A 14,640-nucleotide genomic window follows, 5' to 3' on the forward strand; every position below is an offset into this window, starting at 1 on the left:
CACCATTTTTTTACAGTCAAATGCCATTTTAATAAGCTTTATTTTCTGCAAAAATGAAAAAAATCTATACACGGGATGACACTTGAAAAAAATTTAGTTTGTATTATTAACGAATTTTGAGAAAACGAAAAAAATTCATTACAGCCCTAAAAAGCCATTGTAACCCTACCATTTTTTTACAGTCACATGCCCCTTTAATAGGCTTTATTATCTGCAAAAATGAAAAAAATCTATACACGGGATGACACTTGAAAAAAATTAAGTTTGTATTATTAACGAATTTTGAGAAAATGAGAAAAATTCATTACACCCTAAAAAGCCATTGCAATCTTACCATTTTTTTACAGTCAAATGCCATTTTAATAAGCTTCATTTTGTGCAAAAATAGCCCCTCGGGGGCGTTTAAACTCGGATTTCGCCGCGAAAACGAAAGGGTGAGTTATAACTCGCTCTTCCAGTTCTTTACTTCAAATTTCAACAAAATAGCGTTTTTTCAATCACATGTTTAAAATTTTATTTTTTTGATATTATTTAAATTTTCAAAATTTCAAAAATCCCGGTCATTTTGACACTTGACATTGAAAATCACTGTGAAGCCAGCTTTAACGTCAAATTTGACATTTCAAAATATCTAAAACGTTAAAATGTATAGATAACTCAATTGATACTTGACAGCAGGTTGACAAAAACAAGGGGTAACCAACTCTAGGCATTCAAAATTACATCTGACAATTCTAGTTACAAACAACATGATAAACGTAATTTTCCTAAAAATTCAAATCCTAGGTGGTAATTTCTTCTTGACAAATTTGTATGTCCATAGAAACCACATACCTAAATATCTAGGTATGTCATAGAAACTTATCTTCTTATTTTGACCTAGAAATCACTCCACCAAATATTTTAACATTTTTTTGGTCACCTGTATAACATTTTTTGAAAATTATGTTCCAGGGAGCGTCTCAAGTTCCATTCGAGTGCCCCAAAAGACGCCAAAGAACCGTCCATTAGTGCAAGTGATAGTGTTAGTGAACTGGACAAAAGTGAGCCCCCTTGGAGTAAGCTGAAAAAGGCGGCGATTTCTCGCGACGCCTCCGATCCCTCCACTAGTGCGCCCCCCGCCGATTCAGTGCAACCCCCAAACCCCAAACCCAAACTTGTCCTCACTGGAAGAACAAAACACTACAGGTAGATGCCCCCATCACCCCCCACTTCCAAACTGACGATTTGTTTCAGGTCGATTGACGACCTGTCTCCCGAATACGGCGGCTTGCCCTTCGTGAAAAAACTGAAGATTTTAAACGAGAGACAAAAGCTCGAAGAACTGGAAACTGTGATGAAAACGCGTAGTTTTAGTTTAGATATCCCCGATTCGAGTCAAATGGAAGTGGACACATTGACGCGGTCGCAGTCCGAGGGCTCCACCATGCACCACGACAAGAATCTCCTCTCCACGCCCCTCAGTGAGCTCCACTCGAGTAACGAATCGAACGAAACCCCCGAACGAAGAAATCTTCGCTCGATTCTGAAGAAATTGTCCGAAGAAACGGAAGCGCAAGTCGCGACAATGCCGAAGAAGATCGACTCGACGGAGTTTAGGAAGTTGATGAGGGCCCCCACGATTGAGGGCTATGCGGCGCGACATAGCAAACTCTCCAAAAGTGTCACTTTTAATCGAGACACCCTGCAGAGCCCCCCTAACAGTGCTGTGGTGATCGGGTCGTCAAATCTTTTTACTTTTGTCAATTCGGCGACATCGGAAAAGAATGAAAGTACAATGGATCATAAAAATGGCGTTCAGATTGTTAATAAACCCAATAATCAAGTCAAATTAATCAGCGATGAACAACACTATTTCGCTGATATTCTCTTAGCAATCAAGCAAGTCATGAGTGCACATCTTCAGGAACTGCAAGAGAAGTTTTACCAAAGGTTCGAGCGGTTGGAAGAGGAAGTTAGAAGCAAAGACGAGATTATAAACCAACTTAAAGCACACATTTGGGAATTGGAGAAAAGTGCAGAAGAATCGATTGGAGTGAGTGGGAAAACCGATTACTTGCATGAGTTTTGTAGTCACCCTGTATGTTCTGCAAGATTTTTACCCATCAGAGTGGTCTGTGAATTTCTAATTAAGTTGGCAATGCTTCATAAATTGAAACAATTTTAGATCATAGATCACTCCAATCAAAAATTTATTTGGAGACACAATATAGTTAGTTTTTTTTTTCAAAAAATTATTAAGTTGGTGAAAACGTCATATGGTGAATTTCACATTTTAAAGTTTAAAGCATTGACAATTAGAATGTGTCGACAATAGTCACTGTTGACAGGTCAAAAAAAACTCACCAGATCCGAGTTAGAAAATTCCAAATTTACAACTATTTTCACCAGATCTAAGAGTTACATAATGCAGGGTAATTTTTTAAATTAAAAAAATAATTAGATGGCTTTTAATATAGTGTTACTAAAAATGCTTGTGTGAAAAAATTATCAAAGATAAAAAAAAAGTTTTCAGTTTAAATTCTCGATACAAGCAAAAATGACGTGATTTTGCTAAATAATTGAGTTTCTAGCTAAAAAACGTGCTAAAACGCTCGAGAAACGCGAAAATTTTCGACTTTATTAGACGATTTTTTTTGGTTTGTTTTAGCGAAATCTTGCGAAACATCTGAGATTTTCGGTTTATTTTTGTCGTAATTTTGCTCAAATACCAATTAAGTTTGAAACAATTCATTTTTGTGATTTTTAGGCGTGTCTGGACAAGATTATGCAAAACAGATAAGTCTCTGGTTCAAAAACGAAGAAAGTCGAGCAAAATAATCTAACGTTTTCTATTTTTTTTGTTTGTTTTTTTTTTATCTCAAAAACGGTTTTAAACACTCGAAAAAAGGCAAAAATGACACGTTTTTGGTCAATTTTTTTGAGTTTATTACTTGTTTTAACAAAATTTTGCGTTTCTAGCTGAAAATGTGTTAAGACACTTGAAAACCCCCAAAAAAGTTATAATTTTCGACTTTATTTCTCGTTTTTTGGATTTGTTTTAAAAGCAAAATCTCGCAAAAAACTTTAGATATTAGTGCAAAAACGTGCTCAAAAACCATTTTCGAACAAATTTCATCGCAATTTCGCTCAAAAATCATTTAAATCAAACAAAATACGGTTATTATCCATTTTTTTTTTTAATTTTTAGGTGTGTAGTCGAGCGAAATAAGCTAAAAAAATATCCATCTTTATTTATACTTGTAATTTTTTAGCCAGTTTAGAAAATTTAATTTTTTCGATTTTTTTTATTTTTATTTCAAATATGTGCTTAAGCATTCAAAAAAGCAAAAATAACAGTCTTTGACCTATTTTTCGAATTTTTGCCTTATTTTTAACAAAATTTTGCGTTTCTTGCTGAAAACCGTGTTAAAACACTCAAGAAACGCAATTTTCGACTTTATTTATCGTTTTTCTGGTTTGTTTTAAAAGCGAAATCTTGTGAAAAACTTTTATTTTTATTTTAATACAAAAACGTGCCTAAAGGCATTTTCAACCAAACTTTGTGGTTTTTCGGCTTATTTAATCTCAATTTTGTCGTTTTTCTGATTTGTTTTAAAAGCGAAATCTTGTGAAAAACTTAGATTTTAATGCAAAAACGTGCTTAAAGGCATTTTCAACCAAATTTTGTGTTTTTTCGGCTCATTTTTATCTCAATTTTCCTCAAAAACAATTTAAATCAAGTGAAACTAACAAAATAACATCAATATCTTTTTTTTGCGATTTTTAGGTAAGTAGTACAGCGAATCAGGCCCAAAAAATATCAGTTTTGATTTAATTTTGTAATTTTTTAGCCTATCTAAACAAAAGCATTTAATTTTTTGTTTTTATGTTAAAACACTCAAAAAAATGCAAAAGTAATACCGTTTTTGGCCAATTTTTTGGAATTTTGGACTTTTTTTGACAAAATTTTACGTTTCTAGCTAAAAAAAAAAGGTGCTAAAACACTCGAGAACCGCAAAAATAATATAATTTTCGACTTAATTCGTTGATTTTTTGATTTGCTTTAGCAAAATTTCACAAAAAACCTGAAATTCTCTGTTATTTTTGTGGTAATTTTGCTCAATTTCGATCTAATTTTGTAATTTTTTATTTTGCCTAAACAAAATTTTGCGATTTTTTTTGTTTTTATTTAAAAAAAAAAACGTTCTTAAACAATTGAAAAAAGCAAAAATAACACCATTTTTGACTTATTTTGTTAAAGTTTTGGCTTGTTTTTAATCAAATTTTACGAAAAAATTGCGTAGATCTGGGAAAATTTCACTGGTAACAGGGCAAAACTATCAATAGGGCAATTGTTAAAAAAAAAACTAAGTATAGAGTGATCTAAAATAACTGTTTCTGTTGGCAATCTTCACTTGAATTTTCAATGGAAACCCTTGGTGTACACTTCTGATCAACAACTTTTTTTTTGTGGATCACTCTGTATAATATAATTGAGTACATATCGTTATTTTTGTGAAACTATCTCAAATGTAGGATTCCTTCGAGACGGTCATTAGCAGAGAGCACCAATCGTGGGAAGAGCCAACCAACGAGGAAACCGAAGAGTTGCAAGACTTGCCCCAACACCCCCTGACCCCCATGCACAGCTGGCGACCCACCCCCCAAACCACCGTCTTGGACATCGACTCGACCACCGACACCGAAGGAGACTCATCGGGAGAATACGAGAATTTCAGCAACAATTGGGAAATCGAAATGTTGGCGGCCCAAATGCGCGAAAAACGATCAGCGAGTTTGGACTATAACACAGCCAAGCCTTTGCGAAAAAGATTCACAAGAGGAGGAAGTGCGGATACGAGAAATGACTGATATATACGAATCATCATAGACGTCTATTAATGAAAGAGAAACAATATCCTCGCCCAAGCGAATTTTTACTAATCTTTTGCAAAAATAGTTTCAATCATAACGAATTACATATCTATCGGAAATAACACAGAGTGGGCGAGGCTATTGGGAAGAGAATTTGTGCCAAGTAAATGCTCAAAATTGATCTATCGAAAGTATTATTAATGTGCCAAGCAAAATGGCCACTATTTTTGACAACTAAAACATATTATTACACGAGAAATAGCCATAGTTGCACGTTTTATAGCTAAAAATGTGGAGCTGTGTGCTTAATAACCTTAGAAAAATGCAATACTACTTTCACCACTCAATTACTTAAAATAGAGATTGACCATTATAGAAAGTACTAATGTAGATACGAATGAGGAGGAAACGTAATAGGACCTAGTAATAAAACTGTAAAATAAATTATAACATAAATTAAGAATAAATCAAAAACTGAGCAATTTTCTTGAGCCACCCAGTACATTACAAACCTTTAAGTTGGTATTACCATTGGCAACATCAATTCCCCCATGCCTCTTTCAAAAAACCAACATAACCCCAAATGCTTTGTGTTTTTTTTTTTTTAATTTAAATAGTCCTTGATGGCACACAGGAACGCTCATTGTTTATACGACCACAATCACAATTTGCAAATTTTCAATAGAAATGGTTTCATCGAAAACCGGTGCGTGAACGTGAACGTGACCGAATCAGCTGAGTATATTGTAAGTCTTGCAATTTTGTGCTTCAGTTTCAGTCTTTCACGTTTTTTAGCATATAAAAGTGCGTGATGTCTCCGATTTTGTGTTTAACTACACGTCTCACATTGATTTAAGACACTTTGAGTTGATGAGAAGTGAGCAAAGTTTAGATATTGATTTCAATGAATTCAGAACGAATTTAATTGATATGTTGCAACAAGTGCAAACACACGATATGTAAGTTTTTAGCATCATGAAACAACATAACGCATAATTGTAGGTTTTTAAAGTGTGAAATTGACAGCAATTTGGGTAAATTAGTCTTTTATGGGAAGTCCAAAATCAAGTCAATTATTTTCCTAACAATTGATTTGCAAATAACGAACCAGAAGGAGATTTTTGATGAGATGAATAGCAACATTTTAGAATTGCAAACAGCTAATAAGAATTTAGTTTCACAATTAACAATGTCACAAACTCGGTTAAGAGACAAAGACAACGAAATTGAAAAGTTCATTGTACTCAATAAACAACTCGAAAAACGCTTCCTTAAAGACTTGCAAAATCTGAATTGTGTTTTTTCAACTAAACTACAAGAATGTTCAGCTCTTCTAATAACCAAAATTCTGGCACTCACACAAAAATTGCTGAAATTATACCAAGATGTTGAAATAGTCAAAACCGAATCTCTCCTCAAGTCGGACTCAAGTGCTCGTTTATTGCAAAGCATGGAAAATCTAAGACTTGAGTCGATTGAAACATCAAAAATTGTCAATGAACTGAAACGAGAAAACTGTAATTTGAAATCAATACAGCTTAACAATGAAAAACTCATCACAGATTTAAACAACACACTTCAGAATCAAGAAGCTGAATTTCGAGAACTGAAAAAACAAAGAGTAATAATTGTTATTTTACCGAACTTTTAATTATGTATGGTTTCAGGATGAGTTTGAAAAAGACGTGAAACAAGCCACGTTGATTATAGCCCAAAAAACCACCGCCAATGAAGAACTGGCCAGAGATGTGGTCAAAGCGAACCAAATGCTCGTCAATTTCAATCACTTATTGGACACGAAGAATCAAGAAGTATTACGAAACGTGTTTCATTTCAATTTTATCACTTGATTGCAGATTGATGAACTCAAAAATTCCATCAGTCGACAAGAAAAAATTATCCAAGAGCAAAACCACAGGTTTCACGAATTGTGTAAAGAGTTTGACGAATATAAAGCCGAATACAACGTGGAAAGAATCAATAAATTGTCACAAGAATTGTTCACCGCCCAGAAAAAAGTCGAAGACGTTGAAAAAGTTAACAGGGAGACTGCTAAACGTGAGTGATATTTTGTTATTGTTTCATAAAAACTTTTCTTTTGCAGTAAATGAGCTACTTACAAGAAAATTGGCGTCCGGTGATTTTCCACGAAGGAATTTTCTTTCATAGCGTTAGATTAATTATTGATGTGCAAATTTCCCAAATAAAAAAATATTTAACACATGTAGTAATTTTGGTTCGTGTAGATTGGCTAACCTGTTACCTTGTATTTCCTACAAATTATTACAAATTTAATGCACAGCTTACAAAAACGATTCTTTAACATGAAAACTGCACAAATAGTGTGATTTAAAATAATGTATGTTAATAGTTCTTGTAAAAATGAAAAATGTATTTAAAATGCCTAGTAATTGTGGTTCTAGTGGATTGGCTAACCTGTTCTTTTTATTTTCCCAAAATTGTTACAAATTTAATATTCAGTGTACAAAAACGATTCATTAACACGAAAACTGTGGTTTAATAGACAAAATAGAGATTAATTCGTATTTTTGTGATTTATTTTCCACTTCAGTTCTACCAACTGTGTCATTTGACGTTTGACATTTTTTGATATTTAAGTTTACGTAGCTAATTTTAATTTATTGTAATGTTTTAAGCACATTGTTTATTTCATGTCTCGTGTTAAGTTCCAAGTTAAGAATGGCCTTGTACCAGTTGGAAGAACAGGTGAGTGTTTTCCGCAAAAGTGAGGTTATGTTAACCAAATTTCAGCCCCCCATCGTTAAGGCAATTTTCGTGGGTTGTGAACCGGAAAAGTACAAAGAACTGATTAAATCGAAACAGGATGTGAATTGCACTGATAGTAAAAAACGTACCCCTCTTCACGCTGCTGCTTTCATCGGGGACGCCGTAATAGCCTCAGTTTTGCTCTCAAATGGGGCCCGAGTCAACGCGAAAGACACCAAATGGTTGACGCCCCTCCACCAAGCCTGCTACATGTGTGCCAATGACACAGTTTCAATTCTTTTAAACAACAATGCGGATGTAAACGCCCGAGACAAGCTATGGCAGACCCCCCTACACGTGGCTGCGGCCAATGGGGCTTACAAGTGCATCGAGCAGTTGCTCCCTCACGTGCCCAACCCCAATGTCACCGACAGAGGGGGGCGCACTGCCCTGCATCTCGCCGCTTATAGCGGAATGGCCGATTGTGTGGAACTTTTGATTTCGCGGGGGTGCATTGTTAACGCCTACGATAAGAAGGACTGTCGCCCCCTGCATCGGGCTGTGCAAATGGGGGCCTTGGACGTGATTGAATTGTTGTTAAGATACAAAGCTGAGATTAATGCGAAAGACAGGAATCAGTACACGCCGTTGCATGTGGCTGCAGCGGGGGGCAGAGACGCCGTTTGTCGGCTTTTGATCAGTCAGGGGGCTGATGTTAACGCACAAAATGTCTTCGGGAACACCCCCTTGCATATTGCTTGTCTCAACGGACACCATTTAGTCTATAAGGAATTGATCAATGCGGGGGCTGATGTTGAAGCTGTCAATTACCGGGGGCAAACGCCCTTACATATCGCCGCTGTTAGTACCAATGGTGTTGATTGTATGATGTTGTTACTCATGCAAAAGGTTGATTTTAATAGACAAAGTCTTGATGGTAGGACTCCACTACATATGACTGCAATACATGGGAGGTTTACGAGAAGTAAGATTTTGATTGATAAGGGGGCTATTATTGATTGTCCGGATAAAAATGATTGTACGCCTTTACATATTGCGGCGAGGTATGGACACGATTTGTTGACTAACACATTGTTGTCTTATGGGGCTAATCCCTCACAGAGGGGCTACGAGGGGAGACAGCCCCTGCATATGTGCTGTCTGGCCGGTTATGTCGAGTGTTGCAGGAAATTGCTTCAAGCTGGGGTTGATTTAAATGCCGTGGATGACTCGGGGAAAACGCCAACTCATTGTGCTGCATATAAAGGGTAAGGGGGCTCCAGATTTTATTTTTTTATGAATTTTCATTCTCAAAAAACAAACATTGAATGTGTAGAAAAAATTTACAATTTGTTTAAGCCGAAAAATCTCCAAATTGGGCCGAAAATGGTGTATTGTTTACCTTTTTCAAGTCTTTAGCACATTTTGAGCTAAACCGGACCAAAAAATCAGAATATGATATTATCATTGTCTTTTTACCACGTTTTCTCGAAATTTTGTCAAAAAAAAACCGAAAAAGTGTCGAAAATAATGTTAGTTATGTCGTTTTTGAGCTAAAAACTCAGTTTTTTCCACAAGTTTTAGGCCGAAATTAATGTTATTTTGTAAATTTTACAGCGTTCTTGGTCAGAAACACAATTATTTTACAAAATTTCAAATTTTATCAAAAATAGGCCGGAGCTACTAAATTAAATCAAAATTGACCTTTTTGAATGTCTTAAGTACGTTTTTCAGAGATTTTACTAAAATATGCCGAAATATTATCAAATTAGGTAGAGATTGATGTTATTTTTGTCTTTTTCAAGTGTTTAACTACTTTTTGAGCGTTTTATAGTGACTTTCAAGCAAAAACGCAATTATTTTGCAAAATTTCGTGAAAAACGAATCGAAAATTCACAGAATTAAGCCGAAAATGGTCGTTTTTGAGATAAAAAAATTTTTTCTCGAAACTTTGCTAAAAAAATCCGTGAATTAGACCGAAATTAATGTCCTTTTATACATTATACTACCTACGACGTTTTAGCATGTAAATTTCATCAAAAATAGTCTGAAAAATAACCAAATTAGGTCCAAAATGGGATCGTTTTTGGATCTTTGTACGTTTTTGAGCTAAAAATTCAACTTCTTCGCCTGATTTCCCTAAAATAGGCGGAACATTACCAAATCAGATCGAAATTAACGTTACTGTTGCCTTTTTCAAGTGTTTAATCAGAGCAGATTTTTTTTTTTGAAAAATCGCCAAATTAGGAAAAAAAAATAATTTTATATTATACAAGACGATAAACAATCTTTATCGTCGTGTATAATATTTCGTTTTATTTTATACTCACCTACCAGAATTTCTTGAATATAAACAGTAGACAAAAATTACTTTATTTCACTAGACGATAAAAAACTACTTTACCTACTGAAATTAGTAGTAAAAGCACTCTAACTTTGAGTATAAAATAAAGATAATTTATGTGTTTTTTTGCGCATTTTTCTGGAAATTTTGACAAAAATAACTTAAAAACCCCGAATAAGTGTCGAAAATAATATTAGTTATGTCGTTTTTGAGATAAAAACTCAGTTTTTTCCACAAATTTTTGCCAAAAAATCCCAAAATTAGGCCGAAAATAATGTTATTTTGTAAATTTTTCAGCGTTCTTGGTCATAAACTATTATTTTAGGAAATTTCCAATTTTATCAAAAATAGGCCGGAAAGTTACTAAATTACATCAAAATTGGCCTTCTTTCGAACGTCTCAGTACGTTTTTCAGAAAAAACTCAGTTTTTATTCGAGATTTTACTAAAATATACCGAAATATCATCAAATTAGGTAGAGATTGATGTTACTTTTGCCTTTCCCAAGCTTTTAACTACGGCTAAAAATGTTTTTTTTTTTTGGAGATTTTGCTAAAACACCGAAAAATCACTAATTTAGGTACAAAGAAAACATAATTTTGGCCTTTTTTGAGCGTTTTTTCATGACTTTCAAGCAGAGACGCATTTGTTTCTCAAAATTTTGTGAAAAACGAATCGAAAATTCACAGAATTAAGCCGAAAATAGTCGTTTTTGAGCTAAAAATTCTTTTTTTTTCTCGAAATTTTGCAAAAATCCCTGAATTAGACCGATATTAGTGTCCTTTTGTACATTTTACGAAGTTTTAGCACGTAAATTTTATCAAAAATAGTCTGAAAGATGACCAAATTAGGTCCAAAATGATTGGTTTTTGGTAGTTACAGCTCGTTTTTGAGGTAAAAATTCAACTTTTTTACCCAATTTCCCTAAAAGAGGACGAAACATTACCATATCAGATCGAAATTAACATTACTGTTGCCTTTTTCAACCGTTTAATCAGAACTGATTTTTTTTTGAAAAATCGACAAACTAGGTACAAAAAAAACATGATTTTTTTCTTTTTTGCGTGTTTACTCGTAATTTTGTCAAAAAGAAGTTAAAAACCAGTAAACAATGTCGAAGATAGTGTTAATTTTGTTGTTTTCGAGGTTCTTGATTAAAAAACTCATTTTTTCGAGGAATTTTGCCAAAAAAATCCCTAAACTACCCCGAAAATAATGTTATTTTGTACATTTTACGACGTATTAGTACGTAAATTTCATCAAAAATAGTCTGAAAGATGACCAAATTAGGTCCAAAATGATTGNCAATTCCAAATCAGATCGAAATTAATATTACTGTTGCCTTTTTCAACCGTTTAATCAGAGCTGATTTTTTTTTGAAAAATCGACAAACTAGGTACAAAACAAAAACAATTTGTTTCTTTTTTGTGCGTTTTTCTCGAAATTTTGTCAAAAAGAAGCTAAAAACCTGTAAACAATGTGGCAAATAGTGTTAATTTTGTTGTTTTCGAGGCTTTTTGAGCAAAAAACTCATTTTTTCGAGGAATTTTGCCAAAAAAATCCCTAAACTACCCCGAAAATAATGTTATTTTGTACATTTTACGACGTATTAGCACGTAAATTTCATCAAAAGTAGTCTGAAGAACTACTAAATTAAATCAAAAATTACCCTTAACAAAACCCATAAGAAAAACCCAGTTTTTTCGCGAGATTTCACTCACTAAAACATGCTGAAAAATCATCAAATTAGATCGAGATTGACCTTATTTTGGCCTGATTCGTCCTATTTAGTACAGAAACTTAACTTATTTCGCAAAATTTAGCATAGAATTTATTTTTGAAATTTCAGTTCGGTGGAATGTTTAGACCTGCTTGTGAGCAGCGGTGCTAAATTTCAACTAAAAGACAACATTGGACGTCTCCCTTTGCATTATGCCGCATCCCAAGGCCACTACCAGTGTATTTTCACACTTGTGGGAATAGGAAGTTCAACAAATGCTATCGATATGGAGGGTTGTACCCCTTTACATTTAGCATGTGGTTATGACACTGAAGGCAAATGCATTGAATATCTCTTAGAACACAAATCTGATCCTTTTATTAAGGATCGACGAGGTTTCACACCAATACATTACGCTTTAGCTGGTGGCAACATTGCAGGAGTTAGTCGCTTATTGGTAGTTATTAACAATTCAATGATTTTTCAAGAACCGGACATGCCGGATGTCACTCCACTCCATCTAGCGGTAGGTTTTAATCTTTTTATTGATAATGAATGAATGGTTTTGACTGTTTAAAGCACCTTTAATAGTTCATTAACAAACTAGTTTATTAAATAACTATTTTTTTAAGGCAAAACTCGGCAATATCAACGTCATGCGTGCAATCCTGAGTTACTATCACGACGTGAATTTGCAAACTGAGCAAGGTTTGACTCCCCTGATCCTCGCATCACGCGAAGGTCACGTCCAATGTGTCAATATCCTCCTGAGATTCGGTGCCAAAGTGGCACTTTGTGATAACGTCAATGGCATGACGGCGGTGCATTATAGTGCCAAAAACGGTCATTCACAATCTCTTACGTTACTTTTACACAACAGTGAAGACAAAAACATCATCAATATGCACGATGGCTACAAACGAACCGCTTTAATGTTGGCTGTTTCGGGGAATCACATCGAGTGTGTCCAAACTTTACTCAAATGTGGAGCTGATCCCAACGTTGTCGATGATGATAAACATTCCTGTTTGTTTAGGGCTGTAAGTCCCCCATTTATAATAATACAAATATTTATGTATTTTTTAATTCAAGGTGGTCACTGGGCAAAATAGTATGGTGCAATTGTTATTATCTAATAACGCGAAAGCCGACACTGTCGACATTTATGGCAAAAGTGTGCTACATCTAGCGGCAGCTTGTGGTCATCTTGTCTGTTTACAAACCATTCTTGGTTATTTGACTGAAAAAGACACAACGGTGTTGGATAATCAAGAGTGTTCAGCCTTGCATTGGGCCTGCTATAATGGTATGGTGTTGTAAACTCTGTTTTTATCCCCAAATCCCAATTTTTGAGTATTTGCGTGATTACAGATTCCTGTATTTTTACTAACGCTAATTGTGTGTTTTTATTTAAACGGAAGGCACCAAGTTAAAAAAAAAATGTTTCTAAGAATTTTGTACTATTCTTCTTTGCAAATTTGCTTTTTGACAATTTTTCGCTGACTAGGTAACATTTTAATTGAGTTACAGATTCCTGTAAGGTTAAAAAAAAATTGGCCCTAAATGTATTTTCCTTTGCAAATTTGCTGTTTTACACTTTTTACCAACAGTAGCATTTTAATTACAACTAAGATTAAATTAATTAAGACATAAGTTACAGATTTCTGTATTTCAAGCGACGCAAATTGTGTAAAATCTGTTTTTATTTAAACGGAAGCCTATAAAATTTAAAAAAATTGTTCCTAAGAACTAAGAATTTACTAGTATTTTCCTTTGCAAATTTGCTTTTTGACACTTTGATTAAAATTAAATTTGGCATGAGTTACAGATTCCTGTATTTCAGGTAACGCAAATTGTGTGGAATTCCTGCTGGAGAACAACGTTTGCGAGCAAATGGAGGGGAATCCCTTCTCGGCGGCTCATTGTGCAGCGTAAATCACCCCAAATTCGCCCAATTTTTGTGAAAATTTGTATTTTTTTAGGTTCGCCGGTTCGGAGCGTTGTTTGGAATTATTATTGCACAAATTCGGGACTGAAATAACGCAATTGAGGGATACACGTGACCGCACCCCTTTGCACATTGCCGCCTTGCACGGTCATGTCGAATGTGCGAAATTAATAGTCGAGAAAGGGGGCGATGTTAACGCCTGTGATGAGGAGGGGAGAACACCGTTGGTGGCAGCGGCGCAATACGGCCAAGTGGCCTTCGTGGGTAATAAAACCGTCATTTTTTTATTTTCTTAATTAATTCAGTTGTTTCAAGAATATTTATTGAGTTGCAATGGAGTTGATAGGAGTGCAAGTGACAAGCAAGGCAACACTGCACTGCATTGGGCCTGTTATAGGAAATATAACAACATAGCGTTGTTACTTCTTGAAAATCTTGATAATGTTGAGTTTGTTAATCTTGCAAATCATGATGGGAAAACGTAAGTTGTGCAAAATGTTAATTGATAAATAAAAATTGTTTTAGGGCTCTTCATTTGTCGTCGCGTAATGGACTAGTGGACGTGACTAGAGAACTTCTTCAAAAGGGGGCTTCCGTTTCGGCTGTTGATAACGAGGGGCTAACACCGGCCCTGTGTTGTGCGCCAAACATGAACGTGGCTCAATGTTTAGCTTTGATTCTTCAAAACTTGCCCCAACTTAATTTAACCAAAAACGATTTCAGACGTCTTAATACAGCCTTAGATTTTCATATACATGAACAATGAGGGTTTTTATAATTGCTAGATCACAAAAAACTTGTGATTGATGATTTTTACACAAGTTGTTTTTTATATCGTGTTTTAAAAATTTTAATGTCGCTGGTAAGGTGCTATTTTTTACCACCAATGGCGCCTTGTGTACTTATTTTAACTCGTTTTGTAACTCAACTAGTCGCTTTTTTCTTTGTTACAAGAAACAAAGTGTTCAAATAACGATTTTGGTATGACTGTAGTATTTATTGCATTTTACAGTTTGTAATAAAATTATCAAAAATAATACGGTGC

At 34.6% G+C, this 14,640-nt stretch overlaps 3 protein-coding genes across 6 annotated transcripts in view; all 3 read left to right on the plus strand.

Annotated features, from left to right (window-relative positions):
* The window catches only part of LOC123008726 (cyclic nucleotide-gated cation channel beta-1), a 101,736-nt gene extending 96,882 nt beyond the window's left edge, over positions 1-4,854 (plus strand). For all 3 annotated transcript variants that reach the window (XM_044404714.1, XM_044404715.1, XM_044404716.1), the window contains 3 exons: positions 955-1,188; positions 1,237-2,035; positions 4,519-4,854. In XM_044404714.1, the coding sequence (XP_044260649.1) occupies positions 955-1,188; positions 1,237-2,035; positions 4,519-4,854 (1,369 nt within the window). The remainder of the gene's footprint in view (positions 1-954; positions 1,189-1,236; positions 2,036-4,518) is intronic.
* A 481-nt stretch (positions 4,855-5,335) lies between these two features.
* On the plus strand, positions 5,336-7,080 carry LOC123008727 (spindle assembly abnormal protein 6 homolog). Of its 2 annotated transcripts, none has more exons than XM_044404717.1 (6): positions 5,336-5,603; positions 5,653-5,816; positions 5,860-6,478; positions 6,525-6,668; positions 6,714-6,915; positions 6,962-7,080. In XM_044404717.1, exons 1-6 carry the CDS (start codon positions 5,481-5,483, stop codon positions 7,024-7,026), a joined length of 1,317 nt encoding a protein of 438 aa, XP_044260652.1. In that variant the 5' UTR covers positions 5,336-5,480; the 3' UTR covers positions 7,027-7,080. The 2 variants fall into 2 exon arrangements, with proteins under 2 accessions (XP_044260652.1, XP_044260654.1); XM_044404719.1 differs by having other exon boundaries at positions 5,489-5,603; positions 5,663-5,816.
* Positions 7,081-7,441: 361 nt separating this feature from the next.
* On the plus strand, positions 7,442-14,638 carry LOC123008624 (serine/threonine-protein phosphatase 6 regulatory ankyrin repeat subunit A-like). Its single transcript, XM_044404538.1, has 9 exons — positions 7,442-7,584; positions 7,630-8,852; positions 11,777-12,173; positions 12,280-12,687; positions 12,740-12,953; positions 13,491-13,578; positions 13,630-13,859; positions 13,911-14,076; positions 14,121-14,638. Exons 1-9 carry the CDS (start codon positions 7,558-7,560, stop codon positions 14,359-14,361), a joined length of 2,994 nt encoding a protein of 997 aa, XP_044260473.1. The 5' UTR covers positions 7,442-7,557; the 3' UTR covers positions 14,362-14,638.
* Positions 14,639-14,640: the final 2 nt, after the last annotated feature.

Source organism: Tribolium madens, unplaced genomic scaffold (genome assembly GCF_015345945.1).
Source record: "Tribolium madens isolate multiple individuals breed KSU strain unplaced genomic scaffold, Tmad_KSU_1.1 Scaffold_71;HRSCAF=194;Tcas5.2_LG6, whole genome shotgun sequence".
Classification (NCBI taxonomy): Eukaryota; Metazoa; Arthropoda; class Insecta; order Coleoptera; family Tenebrionidae; genus Tribolium; species Tribolium madens.

Excerpts from the sequence above, each read along its gene's own strand:
- LOC123008727 (XM_044404717.1), top strand. The coding sequence starts at position 5,481 with ATGGCACACAGGAACGCTCATTGTTTATACGACCACAATCACAATTTG. Across the intron at positions 6,479-6,524 it reads GAGAACTGAAAAAACAAAGA|GATGAGTTTGAAAAAGACGT; the intron begins GTAATAATTGTT and ends GTATGGTTTCAG. Across the intron at positions 6,669-6,713 it reads TGGACACGAAGAATCAAGAA|ATTGATGAACTCAAAAATTC; the intron begins GTATTACGAAAC and ends ACTTGATTGCAG.
- LOC123008624 (XM_044404538.1), top strand. The coding sequence starts at position 7,558 with ATGGCCTTGTACCAGTTGGAAGAACAG. Across the intron at positions 7,585-7,629 it reads TGTACCAGTTGGAAGAACAG|CCCCCCATCGTTAAGGCAAT; the intron begins GTGAGTGTTTTC and ends ACCAAATTTCAG. Across the intron at positions 12,174-12,279 it reads TCACTCCACTCCATCTAGCG|GCAAAACTCGGCAATATCAA; the intron begins GTAGGTTTTAAT and ends TATTTTTTTAAG.